At 40.3% G+C, this 24,088-nt stretch overlaps 1 protein-coding gene across 13 annotated transcripts in view; it reads left to right on the forward strand.

The window, feature by feature from the left end:
- ANKRD44 (ankyrin repeat domain 44) overlaps window positions 1-11,716 on the forward strand; it is a 354,643-nt gene extending 342,927 nt beyond the window's left edge. For 5 of the 13 annotated variants that reach the window (XM_066233603.1, XM_066233604.1, XM_066233608.1 and 2 more), the window contains exons 24-29: window positions 254-399; window positions 809-891; window positions 3,241-3,323; window positions 4,935-5,026; window positions 5,818-5,853; window positions 7,443-11,716. In XM_066233603.1, the coding sequence (XP_066089700.1) occupies window positions 254-399; window positions 809-891; window positions 3,241-3,323; window positions 4,935-5,026; window positions 5,818-5,853; window positions 7,443-7,690 (688 nt within the window). In that variant the 3' untranslated portion in view covers window positions 7,691-11,716. The remainder of the gene's footprint in view (window positions 1-253; window positions 400-808; window positions 892-3,240; window positions 3,324-4,934; window positions 5,027-5,817; window positions 5,854-7,442) is intronic. The other 8 variants (XM_066233606.1, XM_066233607.1, XM_066233611.1 and 5 more) reach the window with 3 other exon arrangements.
- Window positions 11,717-24,088: the final 12,372 nt, after the last annotated feature.

A 24,088-nucleotide genomic window follows, 5' to 3' on the forward strand; every position in this document is an offset into this window, starting at 1 on the left:
AGTCACTGGAACTCAAGACTGAAGCAGTCAATAAAGATACTAATTTCATTATCAGGGCCACCACCTATTCCCCCCACATAGGTGACACTTCATTGTCTACCCTGACTGTCCTTAGAAGGGGCCTGATCATTATCTCTGTAAACTGAGAAGTTTTAAATCCCAAAGACAAAACTCTACCCGTGTTTCTCTTTGCAGAAAGAGAGTGTGTTAAGTTGAAAGGGAGCTAAAATTGTATCTTGCTTTGAATTGTTAGGACACCGCTGCACGCAGCAGCATTTGCTGATCACGTGCAGTGCCTGCAGCTCCTTCTGAGACACAATGCTCAAGTGAATGCAGCAGACAATTCAGGGAGAACAGCACTGATGATGGCGGCCGAGAACGGGCAGGCAGGCGCTGTGGGTATGTGCGACTTCACATTTATGCCTCTCCAAATCAGAGTACTGCAAAATCAAGAAATCAGTAACTCTCTTGGTATATACGTACAAAAGGACCAATGTTTTATGTAAGCTACCTGACTCTACTTGCAACCTTTCTGCGGTGAAATCTCTTGACATTTAGAAACCAAATGTAACAACAGAATCATTTTACTTGGAAACAAAATTGTGAAGACAATTAAAATTAATGCTTATAGACCTTGGATTCAGATAAAACAAATATAGCAATAAGTTGTTCCTTTTTTGTTAAAAACATTAAATGTGATTATGTGAGCCTTGCTAATTTAAATATGTTACTGTTTCTGTAGTAACCTCTTCAAAATGAATGTAATTAGCGTGTAGTCTAAGTGACTTTCTTCTGTTTTTTTCTATAGATATTCTGGTGAACAGTGCCAAGGCTGATCTGTCTGTAAAGGATAAGGACTTGAACACACCCTTACATTTGGCTTGTAGTAAAGTATGTAATTGAATTTGTAACATTGTTATTTAGGGCAATAATTAATATTAATAATAATAATGTAATAATACCTCTTAAATTCTATCTCTAAGTGTGTACCATAGCTCATAATTACGATTTGCATTTCCCCAGGATGTTGTCACCTCTAAGTGGAATGGAAGGAGTAAATGCAGAGGCAGACCCACACAGGGTTGATAAGGAGATGCTTTTCTTGGCATTTGCCACTTGCATTCTTGCTGCAGTCTGTCTTGATGCTGCCACTGTATCTGTTTCCACGGTTGTGGTACCACATTTTGGTTTTAAACACAAGTTAGGACCTTAGATAAATGGCTTCTAAAATATAAGCTGTTCCACTTGTTTTCATTTGAAAGCATGGTAATAACACAGCCAAAAAATACTCCTGTGAGGCAAATGAATGTGTTCATGTGCATTTATACCCTCTTCCTTTTTTTCTGGTGCATTATTCAATGCAAAGAATGCATTTGTTTGTTTGTTTGTTTGTTTGTTTTAATATTTTTTTTCCTGAAGTTGGAAATGGGGAGGCAGTCAGACAGACTCCCACATGCACCCGACCGGGATCCACCGGGCATGCCCACCAGGGGGTGATGCTCTGTCCATCTGGGGTGTTGCTGTGTTGCAACCAGAGCCATTCTAGCACCTGAGGCAGAGGCCATAGAGCCATTCTCAGTGCTCGGGCCAACTTTGCTCCAATGGAGCTTCGGCTGTGGGAGGGGAAGAGAGAGACAGAGAGAAAGAAGAGGGGGAGGGGTGGAGAAGCAGATGGGCGCTTCTCCTGTGTGCCCTGGCCGGGAATCGAACCCAGGACTCCTGTACGCCAGGCCGACGCTCTACCACTGAGCCATCGGCCAGGGCCTGTTTGTTTATTAATTGTATGTGTTCACATGTAGTTCAGAGTCCCTGCTTCAGTAAAATATAAATGGTACATATAAATATATGATTGTACAAAAGCAGGGTTGTACGGTTTAAACCTGCTTTTGTAGTGAATCATGTGTTATCAATATCTCTTTTTAGATATTTTATAATGTTTTAGAAGATATGTGGTATTCTACTTTAGGAATATGTCATCCTTTATCAACCTTTCCCCTACTGTTAGACATTTGCTTGTTTTCAAATATATGCTACTACAAATATTAATTTTGGAGAATATTTTTTAGGAATCCTTGTTCTTTTAAAATAAGTTCCTAAGTGTGAAATTATTGAGCCTGAGGCTGTGAACATTTTAAAGACCAAATTACCCTGTAATGAAGTCACAGCCATTTACAACCTTACCAGTAGTATTATCAGAATGAAACCACCATAGACATTCCTAAAATTAGACTTACAGGTCTCCCTTATAAGGCAGTATAGTATGATGCCAGTTGACACCGGTGATAACAGTTTATTTCAGTGTAGTTATAGTATTATAGGTGTTGTCTGTACTCACTAGTACCAGAAATCTCAGCTGTACCTTTCATTGGATGCCTTTTCTCACTTTATGTTCTGGGAAACCTATGGAAACCACCGTTGCATAAAGTTTGTTTCAAGGTATAGTTTTCATGAATATAAGTGTGGTGTTTTTCAAGCATTGTTGTGCCATTGAATCATATGAGGATATTAAGATTGAGATTCTGATTTAGTAGTAGGTCCGGAGTGGGGGCTGAGATTCAACATTTCTAAGTCCCAGGTGATGCTGATGAGGCCGGTCACAACGTCTCAGGAAGCCATGGCCCCTGAAAGGAGTGTAGGCCTGAAACTGTGAAAGGATCTCAGATGATCAATTAAAATTTTAAAACTATCAACTGTCTATTGTCATAAGATGCAGAGATGATTTTCCCTGGTCGAGGAAGAAATGAACAAGCTTTCTTGATAAAGAATCCTTTACACTATAAGGCAGTGAATGATGAGTGATACAGATAATAGGCGTAATGGGAATTCCAACAATAGATGGATCACTGGTTGGTAATTGAAGACTAGAGAAAGGAGATAGGACTTGACTTATATTTAAAAAGTAATGTTGGAGGATACTTCTAATTCTGCTTTCTGTTTACCAGCTGGCAAGTATCTATTTCAGCTCTCCAGACATTAATTCTAAAAGTTATTCTAGAAATATTAATATTTCTGATCAAATTTATATTAACCAAGTTCTAATGGGTCTCAGAATCCTGGAGAATCTAAGACCCTTTAACTGTTTGCTTTTTAGAAGAAAAAATAACTGCTCAGACAATAGCTTTATAAAGTATATATAGGCAGAGGACATACATTTTAAATTGAAAGCATAATGAAGTAATTGTTCCAGAACTTTTCAATGTCTCTGTTCTGTGTTTCTTATCATTTCTTTTTCTTTATTAGGGTCATGAAAAATGTGCCTTGTTGATACTTGACAAGATACAAGACGAGAGCCTTATTAATGCAAAAAATAATGCACTGCAGACGTAAGTATGACGACTAAAGTTTGACTCAGACCCAATTCATAGTCATTTATTCAACAAATATTAAGAGCTCGCTTTGTGCCAGGCTAGAGCTGGGGAACACAGTGGTGAGAACCAGATCTGGCTTCTCCTTCAGGAAGTTCAGTCACATACCTACAAATGCAGACCAAGTAGACATTTTTAGTTAGAATCTTTGTTAGTATGCCTTCATAGAAACTGGTGAGGTCTGCGTTATTCTTTGCTGATATTTCTATGGTAATAATATAAATGTAGTGGATGGCTAGAAAATCATATGGGCTGACATACTTGGGGAAATACTTGTATAAATGTATTAGCATTGGCCCTGCCCGGTTGGCTCAGCAGTAGAGCATCGGCCCAGCGTGTGGAAGTCCCGGGTTCAATTCCCGGCCAGGGAAAACAGAAGAAACACCCATCTGCTTCTCTAGACTTCCACTTCTCCTTCCTCTCTCTCTCTCTTCCCCTCCTGCAGCCAAGGCTCCATGAGAGCAGAGTTGGCCCAGGCACTGAGAATGGCCCCATGGCCTCTGCCTCAGGTGCTAGAACGGCTCTGATTGCAACATGGGCAGAGCATCACCCCATAGTGGGCTTGCCGGGTGGATCCCTGTTGGGCGCATGCGGGAGTCTCTCTGCCTCCCCGCTCCTCACTTCAGAAAGATACAAAAAAAAATTATTAGCATTATATATTCTTACTGGAAAATAAAGGTTTTATAAATCAGGTCCCCAGAATATATTTGAAGCATTTCTAAGCTGCTTGTCTTAATTATATTTTAATGCAATTCATTGTCATCATCAGTCTGAAAGATCTGAAAGCTGATTTGTTTTCTAGTTTGGGAAATTACATAATTGGTTTAAGGACAAAGGAATATTAGGTTGTTGTTTTTTCATTAATATTCTTAAGGAATAAAAAGCAGAATATACTGGATTTGATATTCTTTTTTTTAATTGGTTGATTTTAGGCAGACAGAAGAAGAGAGAAAGAGAGAGAGGAGACAGAAGCATTCATTTGTTGTTCCACTTAGTTGTGTATTCATTGGTCACTTCCTGTATGTGCTCTGACCAGGATTGAACCTGCTACCTTGATGTTTCAGGGTGATTCTCTAACCGACTGAGCTAACCAGTCTGGGCCAGGTTTAATATTCTTTAAGATATTCTAAATTCAGCAAAATATCATGTAGCAATAAAAGAGAAGTTTGAGATTATATATGTGGGTGATATTAAAGTCATATTGGTGAACTGTGTGAAAAGGTGATTCAAATGCTAGGAGAGAAATCAAGGGATAAAGGAACCTTCTAGAAAACACATTATAGCTTGAGTTCTGGCTTCCTAGTTACTGTCATTGAGGTTGTTTGAAATGCAGAGTATATGTCATATCTACAGCGAAATTGAGCCAACATGGAAGAACTGTTGGATCGTTAAGTACCCAGAAGAGATCTGGTCAACAAATCTTTCTCTCTCTTTTCCTTGAGTAAAAACGTTCACATACTGTTTATGATTTCTTAAGTACTTTCTTCCTTTTAACAACGCGGGCTACCCAAATGACAGATTCCCACACAAATACGTACCACGGTTGATGTTCGACGCTCTTTTTCTCAGACCCCTCCACGTTGCTGCGCGCAATGGCTTGAAGGTCGTGGTTGAAGAGCTGCTGGCCAAAGGGGCCTGTGTCCTCGCTGTCGATGAAAATGGTAAGTGGGAAAAGTAAACAGTTACTGCAGGCACCTTCCCCGTGCTGTGCAGCCAGAGGATATGAGAAATACAGGAGCCAGTTAAAAGGGCAGTAAGAATTCTGTCCCCCTTGGAAGTTCCCTGTGTGTGAGAAATCAAACGAGGATAATTTGTCCTGTCTGTCTTTGTAAAACACAGTCCACGTGTAGCCCACCGCTGCCTTCCATTCTGCATGTACTGTCAGCAGCTGGTGTCTAACTTCTCAGCGTGGTGGTTAAAATATTTTAGACACACTAAAAAGCTTTCAACTCGGCATTCACAATTCTGACCACATACGCTGAAGAGTTAGGGATCACACATCATTAGTGCATGCTCAAGGGCTCACATAAAAGCCAGGTCTCTGTATTTCAGTTCATTCTGAGATCAAACCTTTTTTTTTTTTTTCTTTTTTAAAGAACAGATCAGAACTCAAATTCCCAGTATGGATATTTGGGGGAACATGAATAAAAATTTTAATTTAATGTCTAGGCTTAAAACTTCTCTTGATCTATATGACGTTCCTTTTCTAAGTGAGCTAACTCTTAACAGAAGCTTTCTACTCTGCTTCCTAAGAAATTTTGAAAGCTAATGAACCCTAGAGTTGTTGTATTAAACTGCCATTTTAAGCACAATGCCTATTAACCTTGGGGAGCAAGAGAGGGACTTCTGGATATTTACGAAGCAAGCAAAATTTTAAAGGTGGCATTAATTGTGGCATTTAATTAAAGTATTATAATAAAATGTATTAACATAACTCAACTGCTTATTACAGGTGTTGGAATTAGCAGCTCATGCCTATTTCTCAGAAGTAAGCAGCCATGTGATATCATTAGCGAACTCCTGTTAGTTTTGGTTTTGCAGCCCTGTTGACCCTAGCATGTTCCCTGCTCTGTCCCCAACCTGACTCATCTAGGAGGCGCAGACACTTCTCTATTACTCCACCCCTCTGGTTTCCCTGTTTTCCCGCCTTCCCTTCCTTCCCTGTCTAATCACCATTATATACCTTACGGTGGGCCTACAGAGGCCCACAGTTTTTCTGGAAAATGACCAGAGAGACCACAACACATTAGTTTCACTTCTCTGGCGTGTGGCTGACAGAGCTGACATTCCTCCAGCCGCTAATGACCTTGGGTGAGAGGAACTGTGGCTGGTCTCAGGGTTTAGCTGGACCCCAAAGGCCTGGGGACCCGTGGGGCAGTTCAGTGCAGCACCGCCATCATCCTCCCTTTCCTCATCACAGGCCTTGAGGAGTAGGATGTTAGGATAGCAGTCCATTCTGTTTGTTTTTATACCAGAGAAGGAATCATCTATTGAGGGGAGCAAGGGGTGGGGGACAGAAATGAGGTCAGGTGCTGTTAAACAAAATAGCAAAATACTAAGTTTTGTTGAGCTAATCTTTCCGAATAAATGAGTTAATAGTAGTAAGAATTTTGGCTGTCAGGACAGGGTGATGCTTTTAGGCCAACAGAATCAAGGTGGAATAAGGTAGAAATCATCACATGTAAGAAGGTATCTATTTCCCCACGCACCCATTTCATGCATTGAGTTAATTGTCCCCTTTGGACCACACCCATCAAGTCTAAATTGTAGAGAATGACACAAGTCTACGTCAACCATAGCAATTTCCCCACATTTGCTACACTTAGAATTTGGGACTTTGGTTGGCAGTGTTGCTATTTTTAAAAATTCTGTTGTTTCCTTGAATGATAGTACATTTTTAATTACGAACAACCAGTGCCTTTCTGTGTATGATCTACTCAAAGAATCCCATTTTTCTGGAACCAGCTAGTTACTGTATACTTTATATAAAGTATATCTCTAAAGTGACAAAGCTGTGTGACTCACTTTTACTGACATTCAGCTTTTAGTACCTTTTCTAATCTGACACGCGATGACCTATGATGGAAAGTCATTGTTCTCAGAATGAGAGTGCTCTGGCCCGAGCCTGCGGCGCATGGGGTGTGTGTGTGTGTGTGTGTGTGTGTGTGGTGTGTGTGTGTGTGCGTGCATGTGTGCTCGCCAGCAGAAATCCCTTCCTGATTGTCCTGTTGCTGTTTCTTTGTAGAATTGTGTCCCACCCCCACCCCCTCGTGTCTCTGTTCACTAGCTGAAGACTGGAGTTCTGCCTAACTTTGGATAATATAGTGCTTGTTGTTGTCATGTAAGCTGAAAGAAAAAACAACCCCAAACCCTCCATAAAACGTCTCCCCTTCCAGTCCCCCTCTAGCCTCCCCCCTAGCATGACCTGTGGGAAGTAACTCCTCCTTTTGCCTGGCATGATTTCTAACTCAACATACATCTCCACGTGTGCGGTCGTACGAGATGTACTGTGGAATGCTCGCGCGCCTCCGGACCCCCCCCCGGACTAACCACCGCCTTGTCTGCATTTACGCCCAGGTCACACCCCGGCCCTGGCTTGCGCTCCTAACAAAGACGTGGCTGACTGCCTGGCCCTCATTTTGGCTACCATGATGCCTTTTTCTCCTTCCAGTACAATGACGGCTGTCAACTTCGTTTGTTTTAAAAAAGACAATTTGAACAGGACGACCCTCTCCAATCTGGGTAGCATGGTTAGCCTGTGCAGTAACAACATAGGCTCAGAGGATGGGTACAATGAGAATGATTCTGATTCGGAAACGTTTTGACTCGGACTGTAGAAGTATTTCCTTGGTCACCATGTTGGAGAAAGGGAAAGAAGCTTGAATTCCAGATATGTGTTGTGTTCAAGTATTATGATGGGCCCGAGCTACCAGAAGCCAGTAGAGAAGGAATTAATTACACTGAGAGAGGGCAGCGAGGTGGTAGGACCAAGCACTCACACACACGGGCTCTGATTTTACTTTGTTTCATGTTTTCCTTAGATCTAAGATACTTCTGTAAAAGTCTACCTCTCATTTTAAGTAAGGAGTAAAAAAAAAATACATGTAATTGTTTTTCTTTGGGGATAGTGCACTGAGAAGGGAAATACTGTTTCCTATAAAGTGAGGTTTGTTTTTCATGTACTCACTTGGCAGTGAGTTCTCAGAAGTATATCAATGTGACATTCATGTCCCCAGTGAGGGGAACGAAGAGGTAGATGGGAAATGCCTCAAACCTCTTCTCACTTTGATGTTTACTTCCTCACTAGAAGCCAAAGGTAAAAGTGTTTATCTTCAGATATCATGCCTGTAATAATCTTTTTTAAGGGAGTCCAATTATTTATGTCCTCTCTTACCAAGTACTGAAATATCCAGAACTTCTTTCTGAGGATATTTGTTCAAGTTGCCAGGTGAAGGGGAAAAATTCACTGAAAATTGAACTTGCTTTTTTCATTTGACACAAATGTGGCACCCACGGCTCCCATAACAAGCCTGTGGCTTATTTTTACCCGAGTGATTGAATCCAAATCTGTCTAATAACCTTTCCAGTGATAACTATATTGCACCAAAACTTTGAGACATATGCAAGTGTAATATAAACTGACCCTTTACTGATTCATTCTTAAGTCAAAATAGTAACTTTTGAAAAACCATCAGGACCATCAGCATTGTTCATCAGTAGTAAAATGTTCAATGAGCTTCTTATCAAGGCCATGCCAAGTGAGTGAGTGTGACTGCAAAAGGGAACAAAGAAAAGTAAAAACAGGCAGTAGAAATGGGTGATGTGGAAATTGAAGCCAATTGATAGTTGTTTGCTAATGAAGTCAACATAGTGAATACTGTGTCTGCTCCCTCTGCCAAAGCTTCTAGGTCAAACGGACCCCGTTCTGCACCTGGAATAGCTGTACAAAAAGAAGAATGAGACTCTTTAAAAATTATGCACATACACATGCGCACATATATGTGTATATAATATATATATATGTCTGTATTTCATCAACCAGCTATACATGAGGACCAAAATACTTCAGTCTAAAGTGGAAGATTTAAATTGTTTTTTCTTCAAAGTGAAAGTGAGAACTGAAGTAGCTTTTTCTATGGAGTTAAAATGTAATCTTTTTGTGTAACTCTTTGTTTTATATTTCTTATGACAAAGGTTTCTAGTTGATGGCTTAACATTTGTATCTGATAATGTGTTGACCTTGGCTTATTTTTTTTGCCAGACTAAAGAAAATGTTCTTATACTTTTGATGTAAATGTGTTTATATTTATTTGAAATGAAACAAATGCCAAGGAAATGTCCTTTCTTTGTTCTCTCCTTTCATTGCTATATGTCTTATTTGGAATAACAACAACAACAAAACAGAAAACGTACAGGGCCCTCTCTGGGCTAGCCTGCAGTCCTGGGGCCAAGCCCAGCAAGCATTTCCAGTGCTAAGGTTTCCAGCCGATCCTCAGTATCACCCACATTGATTGGACAGGGGTGCAACGTCCATTGCCAAGCCTCATTCTGTGGCCAACTTAAAGCTCAGAAGACGTTGGAGTCCTTATGCTCTTCTGCCAGATAAAAACGGAAGTGCCTAGTGGATCATATGTACAAAGGTGGCCAAAAGAAAGATATAGAAATTACCCTAAATGTGTTGAGATCTCACATGGCCCCAGTAACCTAACGGGAATTCTGTCAGTATGTGGGTCCGTGTACCAAGAGGAGAAATAAAAATCACCAGCTAAGTGCTGTTTTCTACTTCGGGAAGAGACAGGAAGGAAATGTATTGCATGAGGGCTGCACTCTTCGACCATTTTATAATCGGTTTCATTTTCTGTTTCATAGTGTATGTGAAATATTTTTAAAACAGTGTTCTATCATGTCTGGATCAAATACAGATACTGTATGATATTTTTCATCTAATTGTAAAAGACTTTATAATCTTACTCTTTTAATATCTTGGATTTAATTAAGAACTCACGTTGGGTTCTTCACAAATGAGAACTTGTTCAGAGGACTCGTAGAATTGATACGAATTTTATTGAAAATTTTCAGTACCACCAACATGGTATTTTGATTTCCCCTCCTTCCGCTGTCCTTTTTGTTTGTTTAGAGAAGATGAATTTTTTAAAGTAGATGAGTTGCTAATAAGCAATAATGACCCTGTCGTTACCAAAACACTGAAAATAAGAGGGATCCAGCGCTGAGAAAACACAAAGTACTGCGGTGTCTTTTTCTAGAAGTGAATGGAAATCTTGCTCAAGGTGGCGTTTCAAGCAGGAAAGGAAATGCCTGCTTGAATGGAGAAGCAGCCGGCAAGGCCTCCCGGAGAACAAGGAGCCTCGCAGCAGAGCGGCCACAGCCCTGCGGCATTATCTCCAAGGAGCTGTGTTCTGACTCCCCCCCTCGACTGCGAGGAAGGAGGCGGACAAAGGAGTAACACGGAATCATGCTTACTATGAACTGTTCATCGAATCAGTCTCTCTTCTTTCTCCCTCCCCCAAGACCAAATTTATTTTTCCTTTATGAAATGACTTTAAAAACTCTTTGAGTTCTGTGTTTTTCAAGTACATCTCTTAGAAATAATATTAGATTTGCAACATAGCATTATAAGAAAAAAAAGAAAGAAACCAGAAAACGTTGTGCTTTTCACTGAGTCTTAGTTGTTTAGTGCTTTTACCGAAAAATGTGTTATTTTTAGACTGTATTTTAACCATAGCCACAGGGATCATGTTTTATTGCACTTAACCTATTTCGCCAGTGTCTGCCTATCCTTGGTAAATTCATTACTATCTCCAAATTGCCTAAAATCTGCTATGATTCTTCAGTAAATAGCTCAGGGGATTTCTATTTATCACTACTAAAAGGGCACCATAGTATGTTTTGGTACTTTAGGCAGTAAACCGCTGCTTGATTTATTATTTTATTATTGAACTAGAGCAAGAACATCAAATGGATTTGCTGCACTAGTTATTCTTCGTACTGTCGAGGAACTTGGTTTGCTTATCTGTTGTGTTGGTTGAAGAACTCACCCCCTTTTTTTTGTCTTGTGATATGAAGTTAGAGTGCCTTTTTATATTTGTATATTCTGAAAATGTTCTGTGAAATGTTTTGTATTTTTTTTTCATTTGAGTGTCATCAGAGCAATATAATACCAGTGAGTTTTCATTTCAGCTTTTCTTTGAATGTATAAAATGTCTTTTTTCCTATTTCCCCTTTTACCTGCTTTGAAATGAAAATGCTGAAGTTTTCTCTAGGAGTTATGTTTGATTTTGCAGTGCTAAAATGCTTTCTTCTTACAGAACTGTAAACCATAGGTCAGTGTTATAGGGGAAAAGCGTTCTAAAATAGTGACAATCTGAGGGTGTGTACAAAATATAATTCTATACGTTTCTTATGCAGTGATCTGAAAACTCAATGCAAATATCTTTTGTTTGGTAGTTTGTCTACATATTTTATGCTTTAGCATGTGCAATATATCTTTGCAAAGCACGATGATACAAATCTGGTGCCAGTGTTATATTTTGCATAACATATTTGTAACAGCATAAAATATTGTTGATGATTTCAGTGGGATTTTGTCAGTAATGTTCTCTTATGTAAATTGGAGTTGAATGACTCTGACAAATGTCATGACTGTAAAAATGAGGAAAATGACTTAGTTCCGTGAATGACTCTGAACCAATCTGAATCTTCTCAAGCACAGTTTAATACTTTTTCAACTACTGAATGCTAATAATGTAATGAAGTACTTAATTGTAATATACTATGGAAATGCATTCAGATGGTTATTTTTACAAATAAAAACGGTACAAATATTGTTGTAATTTCTGTGGTCTTTAATTTTTCCAATTTATACTAATTTTACCCAATTAATTTAAATCTTTATCCCCCTGCCAAAGCCAAATTAACCTTAAATCTTGAAAACAAATAAGAAAGAAGTATACCTCCAGATTTGCTACTTCTGTTCATACCATTAGAATTAGAGGGAAAAGATTCAAACATGAATTTTTGTGTTGATTATATAAATATTTATTTGTGCTTCTGACTTTTGTCATAAAAGACCTGAGCTGACTATAACAAAAGACATGGAATACCAGAAGTAGAAAAATTAAGAAGGGGGAAAAGACTGCAAACAAATATCGGAACTTTAAAATTTAACACAATGGCTTATGACTGAACTTGAGTGTGCTCTAAGCTTCCTGTGTTCAAGGTAAGGGGAGAATTGTGACTCCTAATTGTCTTGACCTCATATATCAGAAAGGAGAAAGCTTACGGGGTCCTCAAAATTGTGAATTCAACCATGCTTATCTTGCCCCCACTACCCTTCAACTGCTTTGTAGCAACACGAGACCTGACCTCTCTTCACTATTCTTCAAGGTATATATAGATTTTCTTTCCATGTCACCATCAGAACTTCTCCCCTTGAGTAGTAATTTCAGGGGCAGTACCTAGAAGCACTAAGAAACAAATTCCTAATGATAGAGTTTCAGGCTGATGCGAAAAAGATTTTCGAGCGGGGCCTTCCTGAGTTCTTCAAATCACAGTTGTCATAGAATGTTAGCAGTTCGTAGCGTCTAGCCCAATCCCAGCCCCAGCTATTTCATGAAAACACTGAACCCCAGAGAAGTTATCTACTTTGCTCAACCTGTGTATACAAATATTCAGTGATCGGAATGCACAACTTGCGCCTATAGATGTTCTCTCTTCTATGCCACCCTACCAAAAATAATGTTTTGGGGTTGTTTTTATTCTTATTATTATAGCTAGAAATGTTTGGAGAGGTTGAACTCTGCCATGTCTTTATTCAAATATTCAAATCTAAGTGCTTTTCATTTTTGAAGATTATAAGGTATGAATCAGACCATAGGTGAGTACTTTCTGTAGTTTAGAGAAAATTGGGACATATTACTTACCTAAAGCTGTGTAACAAATTCTGCCAAAGCTTAGTGACTTAGAACAGCAAATGTCTATTATCTCACAGTGTCTGTGAGTCAGGAGACCAGGCATAGTTTAGTTGGGTCTTTTACTACAAAGTCCCTCACAGGCTGTCATTTCCATGTTGACCTGAGAAAGATTCATTTCAAAGTTTGCTCATATGGTTTTTGGCAGTATTCTTCATTGGTGAGTGGACCGAGGGTTTCAGATCTAATGGCTGTTGGCTGCTCTTGGTTCCTTGCCAAATGGGACTTTCCAAAGAAGAGCTCGCAACACAGCCGCTCCCCGCATAGAGGAGAGCAAGCTGAGAAAGGCCAGAGAGAGAAAGAACAAGACAGAAGTCACAGGTTTTGGGGGTTTTTGTTTGTTTGCTTTATTCAGTGAGAGGAGGGGAGGCAGAGACAAACTCCTGCATGTGTTTGACCGGGATCCACTCAGCAAGCCCACTAGGGGGCGATGCTCTGCCCATCTGGAGTGTTGCTTCATTGCTCAGCAACCGAGCTCTTCTTAGTGCCTGAGGCAGAGGCCTTGGAGCCATCCTCAGCATACAAGGCCAACTCACTCCACTGAATCCATGACTGCAGGAGGGGAAGAGAGAAAGGGAAGCGAGAGAGGGAGGGACAGAGAAACAGATGGGCACTTCTCCTGTGTGCCCTGATTAGGAATTGAACCCGGGACATCCACAAGAAGTCACAGCTTTTTAACTGAATCTTAAAGTGCCATTCTGTCATTAGAAGTCAGTCACTAAGTCCAACCCACACATAAGGAAAGGGGATTACCAAAAATGTGATCTCAGGAGGCAGGAATCACTGGGAGGCCATTTCAGAAGCTTTTTACCACACTGGGTCTATCACAGTGTCATTCTAAAGTATAATAACACTAGGATAACTTCTTCCCAGCCATTGTTAAGGAAATTATTTACTTGACTTCCTAAACTTACTCTTTCAAGAAACATATGAGGATTCCCTAATTTCATTTTCTTATAAGCAAGCAGAAAAAGGGTAATGGCCTCTACTGCAGTAATTACAATGTTGAGCATTGCTGTGACACTTCGTCTCCAAATTGCTTATTAAAGGAGCCCTCTCGCAAATTCCACTCAGTAAATGTAGAACCCTGAATGTCTGCCCCTCACTTAACACGCTTAATGTGTTCCAGAAGTAGCTTGCAAGGCACAGAGGCATTAAGCTAAAAGGCTATTAACATAAAAATATTGGGAATAAAAATGCTGTATGAATTGTCTCTTTAGCAAATTGCATCCTGAAGGTGCATTTCGGTAAAATAGAAAGCAGCAAAGATAATGGCTGTGCTGTTCATTAATTTTCAAGCACTCGGGGGATGATTGGAAATGTGTGGGCATTTGTGGCTAGTGCAATGACAGGGTGGGAAGGGTTGCTACTGGCATTTACTCTGCCCGCCCATCCCAGGGAACGACTATGCCACCCTCAATGCCAGGGCTCCGGCAACTCACTGTTCATCAACTTCCCCTCCTCTTGTTTCTGAATCATTCTTCATCAATGTATTATTGGTAAAGCCAGTCACATACACACACACACACATATTTTTTGTGTGTGTGTTGTTGTTTTTTGAGAGAGAGAGAGAGAGAGAGAGAGACAGGGACATCGAGCTACTCCTGAATGTGCTCTGACCAGGAGATCAAACCAGCAACCTCCGGGCTCCGGAATGATTCTCTAACCAACCAAGCTTTCCAGCCAGGGCTTAATTATTTCCTTTTTTATTTTTTTAGAAAGACAGAGAGAGGAAGGGAGAGAGAGGGAAAGGGAAAGGGAAGCATTCGTTTGTTGTTCCACTCAGTCGTGTATTATTTGGTTGTTCCCATGTGTGCCCTGACCAGCGATCAAACCCACAACCTTGTCTTTTCCAGACGACGCTGTTAACCAGCTGAGCTAAGTGACCCTGGCCTGAAGCCAGTCATATTTTTAAATTATTTTTGAAACCAGAAATATCAGCATTTACGCTGCCTGTCACCACTCAGTCAAATAAGTAGAGACACAGATTGAATCTTGATGTTTTATTCAGATGGCTGGCAGTCTGAGAAGATGGGGGTTATGTATCCCCCCCCCAAAAAAAAAACCCCATCTTAACACTTGTCTCAACCAACCTTTTCTATAATGGGAAGAAAGGGGATGGCATTTAGGGAAAATTTAATTAGACAAAAGTTGCAGTCCAGGATTCTTCTAGTATTTCTTCATCTGCTGACCAGTAAGTATTTGCATCCTGGTCAGTGGAGGCTCAGTCCTTGGAGAATTGAAGCTTAGTTAGACCCCATCTTGCTTGTGGACCTCCTGGGCCTGGGACACGATGGTGGATTGCTTGCAACATCATGAAGGCAGCCCCATTCATGAACCCAGTTCCTGGAACATCTAGCAGAGCAGACCAAGAAGGAATGGTCAGTGAGGCAGGAGGGAAAGCAGGAGACCAAGATATCTGCAAGACCTGGAAAAAAGAAAAATTGATAGAAGGAGTTTCAGTTGTATCTATTGTCTGACTTGCTTCTGGGAAGTCAAATAATATATGACAGATAGAGACCACTGGATTTGGCAACGGAGTCTACTGGTGACCTTTGCAAAAACATGCATCAGATTGATTGGGACAACAATACAAAAAGGATGGGTTAACAAAAAGAGGAGAAGGTGAAAGGAAAAAGGAAAATGAGGCAGTAGCCGAGGACGAGGTGGACTCCGCGCAGGATATTTGTTTTTTAATAGGAGACGCTGTAGTGTATTGATGCTGAGAGGGTGTCTGGGATTCAGCAGGAAGAAGGTCTGAGGAGAGATGGGAAAGAAGCAACAGAGGAGGATTGCTGGGTAGAGCTTTAGTACATTTGAGATTTATGACCATGATTTTAAAATGATGCTGGTCATCCTGATGGGTTTTTTCATCAGATGTTTGGTACAAGAGTGAGAAGATAATGGAATTTAAACAGGGATAGAGCTTTGCCAGATAAGTATAAGGGGAGCTATGGAACTACGGTACTTTCAATAGACTTATTTATATCATGGATACTAAGCTGGTTAAGGAGAAAAATGAAGACATGAGAGAGGTGATGGATAGTGGAAAAGTGATGTAATCACTGCATTGAACGTCCTGGTCAGATGGAAGAATTGCTGAGTCATAGCACAGAGTTGGTGAGCTAAACATGGGGTGTTGGAAGTAAAGATTTCTGAGATTTCTGTCACCATTTTTATGATGACAAAGCCAAGGAAATAATCACCGGTGTGGGTGGTTGAGGATGATTGAAGGAAAAAGCTTTGGAGGTGAAAGAGTAAAAAACTGACAACATAACAAAAGCCATTTAGATAGAATTAGAGCAAAATTGATGAGAAAATTGGGCCACTTCAAAACATTTATCATTCAGATACTTTTAAGTAGACACACACTCAGAGATGATTTGTTATCGAACTGAAGTTTGGTCACAGGATTAAGATGAAGCTCTTAAAGAACTAAAAATGGTCAATTGCATTTCTGTTTAAAAAGAAAACGACAAAAAAGCACCAGACCTTAACTCTAATCCAATGACAGGTTTTATGGCCATATGGTTTAACCTGACTGTGTTATTAGGCTGTTCAGAAAACATGACAGATGGCTAAGAACAAAAGGAGTGTGTGGATCAAATGTCTGGGTGATAACAATGAAAAATTGAATACTTCCCAGTGGGCCTACCACAGAGGACAAAAGACTTAAAAATTCTGTGTTGCTTTTTAAGTGAAAATTAAATTTGCTTTAAAACATTCACTTTCAATGAATCTCAATTTTTAGCAACAACAAAAAGCTAATTTGGATTTATACGGCAATTCCCTTTTGAATTTCTTTTTTCAGAAATAACTTCTCCGTTTCTAAGTCCATGCCCTGTTTTTATTTTACATTTCTTTTCAGGCCTGCAATTTACTACTTGCTATTTTACTATTACTTAAAATCATAAAATTTTGTCTGATTTTTTTTTTTGTACTGATTTTCTACTTAACCTCATTTGCAAGGTCCACCCATTAGCATGCAAACTGTGATTAGACCGCTGGGCCCTTTGTGCTTTGGCATCAGTGCTCAAAGAAACCTGGTCAAGGTCTCAGCTGGCGCCATCTGGAAGCTTTGCTTCGTGATGTCACAGCTGACACCAGAAATTCGAGTGAGAGAACTAATTAACTTCCCACAGTATATTTCAGATATTGAAAAAGAAACACCTTTCAGGGTACTAACAATATTTCCTAGAGATAAGAACATATTTTCCAGTGCATATTGATGGCCCATCCTCATTTTCTTTGCTGTTAGCCTCATGATCTGATGGTGACCTGATAGTGCAGACAGAGGACATTCTTATTAAACTGTTGCTTGTGACACCAAATAAAAATCACCTTACTAAATTACTCAGGCTGCTTTTCGAATTAAAGTGAATAACAAAAGAGCCAACACACACCGAGAGCTAATTATGTGCCAGCGCTGCTCTGAGTGCTGTATTGTACATGAATTCATGTCATTCTTCCAACAACCCTAGAAGGCAGATACTACTATTATTCCCAAGATCACAAAGGCAGCTAGTGGCAGATCTGGGATCCGGACTTCATCAGGTGGTTCCAAATTCATAACCTTAACTACTGTGCTGTATATATGGGTAGGAAAACAAACTGTTTGATGTCAATTTTTCTTTCTTTTTTGTAGCCTACCATATTATTTTAATAAATTTTTATTAATTTTAATGGGGTGACATCAATAAATCAGGGTACATATGTTCAAAGAAAACATCTCCAGGTTATCTTGTCATTCAATTCTGTTGCATATCCATCACCCAAAGTCAGATTGTCCTCCATCACCTTCTGTTTGGTTTTCTTTGTGCCCCTCCCCCTCCTCCTCCCCTTCCCCCTTACCCTCCCCCTCCCCCCACCCCGTAGCCACCACATTTTTTATACACAGTTGTGTGTGGCCTTTCTTCCATGACCATAAATATTGGTCTAAAACAGAAGGTTGGTAAACTATGATCCATGGACCAGCAACCACTGTTTTAAAGTAACAGCTTTATTGAGGTATAATTGACACACTATGAAATTCACCCTTTTAAAGTATGTATATAATCCAATGGTTTTTAGTGATTCCAAAAAAATTATGTAACCATCATCACTCTCTAATTTCAGAAATCTGTCATCAGCCCAAAAAGAAACCCATACCCATTCCCCTCCTGTTTTACTTACCTACATCCTACCGCTATGAATTTGCCTATTCTGGACATTTCATACAAATGAAATAATTCAATATATAGACTTTGTGTCTGGCTTCTTAGCTCAATGTTTTCAAGGTTCATTCACGATTAGCATGTATCAGTACTTCACTTCTTTTTATAGCCAGATGGTGGTTAGTTGTATGGATATACCACATGTGTTTATCCATTCATCAATTGATGGATATTTGAGCTGTTTCTACTTTTGAGCTATTCTAAATAATGCTGCTATGAACACTTATGTACAGATTTTTATATGGACGTATGTTTCAATTTTCTTGTGTATATATGTGGGAGTAGAATTTCTGGGTCATATGATAACTCTGTTTATTATTTTAAGGAACTGCCAAGCCAGTTCACAGCAGCTGCCAAGCGTTTCATCAGCAAGGTAAGAAGAGTTTTAATGTCTCCGTGTCTTTGCCAACACTTCTTATTCCAGCTTATTTCTATTAAGGCCATGCTATCGGTGTGAAGTGGTATCCATTGTGGTTTTGATTTTCATTTCTGGTTCATGACTGATGATGTTGAGCATGGTTTCCTGTGCTTATTGGCCATTTGTAAATCTTCTGTTCAATCCTTTACCTATTTTTAAATTGGGTTATTTCTTTTTTATTGTTATTATGGAAAAATTCTTTATCTTGGATATGTTCCTTATCAGATATAGGATTTACAAATATTTCCTCCCATTCCATGGGTTGTTTTTTGACTTTCTTTATAATGTCCTTTCAGGCAAAAAAGTTACACTTTTGGGGTCATAGCTTAAAAAACACACTGCTGTTTCCTTGTTGTATCCTCACTTAGTGTAAAGGATGGGGTAGCTCTCTGGGTTCTCTTTTATAAGGATACCAAAGTCACTCATAAGGGCTTCACCGCCATAACCTAATCACCTTCCCAAAGGTCCCATCTCCAAATACTATCACATTGGGGATTAAGTTTCAATATATAAATTTTGGAGGGACACATTCAGTCTGCAGCAAAGATGTACCATTATTTTCTCTAAGAGAAAAACCCTGCCAATTATATTATGACACAATACCTTGTTTTGCTTGATTATAAAAACCTGCCAATTATATTTTGACACAATACCTTGTTCTCCTTGATTATAAGATGTATCCCAATTTTAGGGACATTAAATGTAAATGATAAGACATGGTAATTGGTCAATATTCATTAAAATTAGAATTACACATACCCTTTCACTAAACAATCCCACATGAGGAATCTATGCTGCAGAAGTAGAAATACAGGTAAGCAAGGGTGATATTTAAAATCTTTAGCGACTAGTATAGCACAGATACCTATCAATCAGAACACATACAAATGAAAACAGACACCAACTAATAGGCCTTCTCCTAACATTCTCAGATCCCAGGCAAGAATACAAATGTAAGCTTTCATACTAGAGGTTTTGATTTTTGGTTTAGTGAGAGAGAGAGAGGGACAGACAGGAAGGGAGAGAGATGAGAAGCATCAAGTCTTTGTTGAGGCACCTTAGTTGTTTATTGATTGCTTTTTCATATGTGCCTTGACCAGAGGGCTCCAGCTGAGCCAGTGACCCCTTGCTCAAGCCAGTGACCTTGGGCTCAAGCCTGGTACCTTGGGCTTCAGGCCAATGACCTTTGGGCTCAAGCCATTAACCATGGAGTCATATCCATGATCCCATGCTTAAGCTGGCAACTCTGCACTCAAGCTGGTGAGCCAACACTCAAGCCGGATGAGCCCACGCTCAAGCCAGCAACCTTGGGTTTCGAACCTGGGTCCTCAATGTCCCAGGTTGATACTTGATCCATTGCGCCACTGCCTGGTCAAGCCATACCAGAATTTTAAATACTTAAAGATTTTTAAAAATTAAGCTAAAAAACTGTTAAATAAAATGTTTTATCACCATATCTTTACTAATATACTTTCAAAACAACCTAGAAGAGCTGTTTAAGATTTAAAGTTATTGCCCTCCCCAGAGTTTAAGCCAGACCATGGTAGAACAGGGAAGATAAACTCTACCTTCAACCTGTGGCTCAATACCTACCCCATTCTCTTTGTACGCCCAGCATCATCCTGTAGAAGAGTCTTTCACACACACTTAAACACCCTAGCCTGCCTGACCAACTCTGTCAGCACCCCTTGGCTAACCCCTAAACCTGTTTTTACAATGGCATAAACTAGCCTCATGAGGATAGACCTAGGAAGAAGATAGTTGTTTTTATTTTAGTGAACTCAGGACTTTTGAATAAGGAGTGTCAGTGTCTTGGAAGTAAACATAGAGGGTCACAGATTCCAACTGGGCACATCTCCTTTGGCCCACAGACTCCTTGCCCATGAGGAGGCACACAACTGGAGGAGCACTGGAGCTATTTATTGCCTTCTGGAAGGGGCTCAGGTCTTTGGGTACCACTGCTAGCCAATACTCTCGTATTGCACCTACAGGTTGCATATCAGTTCTTCAGAAAAGCAGAGATATATAGGCCAAATCCTTTATTGTAATTTTTAGAAGTAGCAAAAAAAACCCAGAAACTGGAGACCATTTGAATGTCATTCTGTTATACCCCTGCTATGGAATGTGAAGCTATTAAAAACAATAAATGTGGTTAAGAAATATTAATTATGGTTTTAAAAACCCACAGATATATTAAAAATTGAAGAATACTGCCTTTTAGGAAGGGTGAAAGGAGCTGAACTTCAACAACTTAAAGATTTATTCAACTGTAAAATACGCAAATTTGAGTCACTACTTTCTCACATCCTCCCAGCTCTGACATTTTAGTATTCTTAGACTAGATCTGTTAGTCAACAGAGTAACTGCCAACCACCTATACCAGTGGTCGGCAAACCGCGGCTGGGGAGCCACATGCTCACTCAACTCGTGCATGAATCCCCCGCGCTATCCCCCCCCTCCTGTCACCTGACCAACCGACCAAAGAGCCACGTGTGGCTCGCCAGCCGTGGTTTGCTGACCACTGCCCCGGGGAAAGAAGCAGAAGGTATTTTGTGGTTCCCACTGGTCTTGAGACTGGCTAGTTCCCAACCTCTCTGGGCCTTGTTTTCCCCACCTGAAAAGTGAAGAAGGTGAAAGCTGAGGCTGTGATTACCTTGGAAAGGGGAGGGGAAGGGGAGGGGGAGAGAGGGGGGGGGTTGGTGAAAGGGAGAGGGGAAGGAGGAGGGGAAAGGGGGGAGGGAAAAGGGGAGCCACATGCTCAACTTGTGCATGAATCACGAGCCCCTCCTCTGCGCTGTGTATCCCCCGCCCCCCGCCGGCCCCGCGCTGTGTACCCGCCCCAGGTCTCCTGTCACCTGACCTAGCTACACCTCTGCGCACCTGCACCCGGTGTTTTGTCGAAGAGCCACACTCAAGGGGCCAACCGACCACTGACCTACAGCATCTGAAGCAGTGAACTAGGGCTCGCGGACACTGGGCATAAGCCTGGTGGAAGGCTAAGGCACCAGTAGGCCTTCCACCAGAAGAATTCCTTCTGGACAGAAGGGATGAAGGAGATGTCTCTTTGCTTATCTGAGCAAGGAAACAAGGATCATGAAAATGTATTTGAAAAAATGTGTAGTTAATATAAAGATGGTTAACACAAGACTCATTGTAAAGTCCCTTTCCTGAAGACTTTCAGAATTAAGGATGTTAACTCATCACTCCAAGTTGTCGTTAGATGTCAGAGAGCCAGTGTGCTCCACAGCTCAGACTTGTTCAGGCACCATATACACAACTCTCTGCACCATGGATACTCAAACACATTTCCTCTCTTCCTCGAACAGCCTATAGGAGCTTTCATATTCAGTGGCATCAAAATCAATCCTGTCCCCAAGCTGAAAACCAGACAGACTCCCTAGACTCCTCCCTCTCCTTTGCTATCCCTGTCCAACTGGTCATGAAGACCTGTGCCTTCTGTGCCTTCCAAATTACTTCAGAAACAATGACCTCGTCTCCTTAGTCACTACTGCTATTTCAGACCCTCACTAGAGCATACCTAGATTACCTCGACTGCATCCTAACCTCTTTGCTTGCAGTCCTGCCCTTCTCCAATCTCTCTTTTTTATTTTTCAAAATTCCTGCCAAAACTATATACATGATTTTAAGTTTAAGCCCTTTAGCCCCAAAAGCGTGCTTGCCCCATCTCTGTATTTTCATATCTCATTACTTGCACCACTTACCCACCCTAGACTAGAGACATTTGGAGACGGATAGCTTCCTCTTTCACATATTCCTGCCTTTATTTGTGTTATTCTTTCTACCTAGAATACTCCTCTCCTGTATGTCTGTTGAACTGGTTTTCAGATCCAGGTCAAATGTTACCTCTTCTTAAACTTTTTGTAAACTCCGTAAGTAGAAATAATAGCCTTTTCCTCTGTGTTTCCAGGGCACCCTGACTATACCGATAGCTGTGTTGATCATATCACTTCCCATTGTAATTATTTGGTCATCTGATTTTTTCACTTTTCTAGCCTATAGCCCTTTGTGAAACCAGTTCCTGGAACCAGTTTTAATAAGACCCTTGAAGAAATCAATTGCTTTCAGTCAGCCTTCCCCATTTCCACATTTGGTCTTTTCTGTTATTCTGTAGTTATTTTTCCTTTTGGGATAAGTCCTTTAAATTGCTGTTGACTTGGGATTTTATTCTAATATAAGATCAGCTTTTGTTGCCATATGAAATTGAGTCCTATGTTGTTTATTGCATATAATTATTTGTGTAGTTTCTTAAAGATCTAGCTTCTACCAAATTAAATCAGGCACTGATACCATCTTTCTGCAAATATTTTCCTTACTTGAGCACGCCCCATCCCCCACTTGAGAAAATTAACATAGTTTTGTATTTTCTTTTTTACTATTAATTTTTTCCATTGATTTGAGAGAGAGGAAAAGAGAAAGAGAGAGAGAGAGAGGAGGATCATTGTTCCGCTTAGTTGTTTCATTTAGTTGTATACTCGTTGGTTGCTTCTTCTATGTGCCCTGCCCAGGGATTTAACCCACCAACTCAGTACACCAGGCTGATGCTATCCATTGAGTCACCTGGCCAGGAACACATTTCCTTTTTTTCTTTTCTTTTTTTTAAACAGCAACCCAGGCTAGTAATAGTTCAGGATCCAAGAACATGGTTCAGCTGCATAACAGGAGCCCCAAGGGACTACTTATGGATCGGAATGTGCGTTATCCCAGTCTCAAAAGGCCAAGGGTCATGCTCTACACCAGGGACAGAAGTTGCCTAAGGAGAGGAGAGGTTTTCCTCACGCAGTCTCCTTAGGAGCACTCTCCCTTTATCTTCCTCCTGGGAGCAAGATACTGGAAATTCCCCTTCCACTTATGAAACAGAAGAGGGGCCCTTGCTGTGGGGATTAGAGCAAAGTGGGTCATATTTTTAGAATACTTTGGAATTCTTTCAGGGTAAGCGTTCTAAGCACACAAATTATTTCTTTTATTGTTAAATTAAGTTCCTATCATCACTAACTCTCCAAACCAAGCCTTTTCTATTAAAAGATCTCAATGCTGTAAATCACTAAGTAACGGAGAACTTGGCAATGCAGTGAGGGCAGAATCAAAGACATGCAAAATCAGCCTCTGATTAAATTACCCCACCACCACCACCACCATGTCCCATCACATATTAGGTATACCATGTGCTAGACTAAAGGGAGAGGGAGGATGGTAAACGGAAAAGTAGGAGAAATAATTCAAAATGTAAGCCCCAAAGCTCCCATGGCAAGACAAGGAGAAATTTAGTGTGATGTAGAGACAGAGATGTGCTTGATAGAAATGAAGTCCACTAAGGTGGGCTTCATCAGAAAAACAAATCCTGTCCTGAAATATAAGACAAGGAGGAAGCCAGGAAGTTGGAATATCAAGAATGAATGTGGAAAACATTTGATCCTATCTTGAAATGGGCTTTGGGCTGTAGAGCATTAAAGCCCCACCCTCTGTAGACCAGTGCTAAAGAAAGGGAAGTTCTGTCCTGCTCTCTTGTCATTATCTAGTGTATGTCATCTGTAGGAAGTCAGCTCTGGGAACCCATGTTAACTAATTTATACTGCTAAGTTGTTC

The sequence above is a fragment of the Saccopteryx bilineata genome, chromosome 5 (assembly GCF_036850765.1).
Source record: "Saccopteryx bilineata isolate mSacBil1 chromosome 5, mSacBil1_pri_phased_curated, whole genome shotgun sequence".
NCBI classification, from domain to species: Eukaryota; Metazoa; Chordata; class Mammalia; order Chiroptera; family Emballonuridae; genus Saccopteryx; species Saccopteryx bilineata.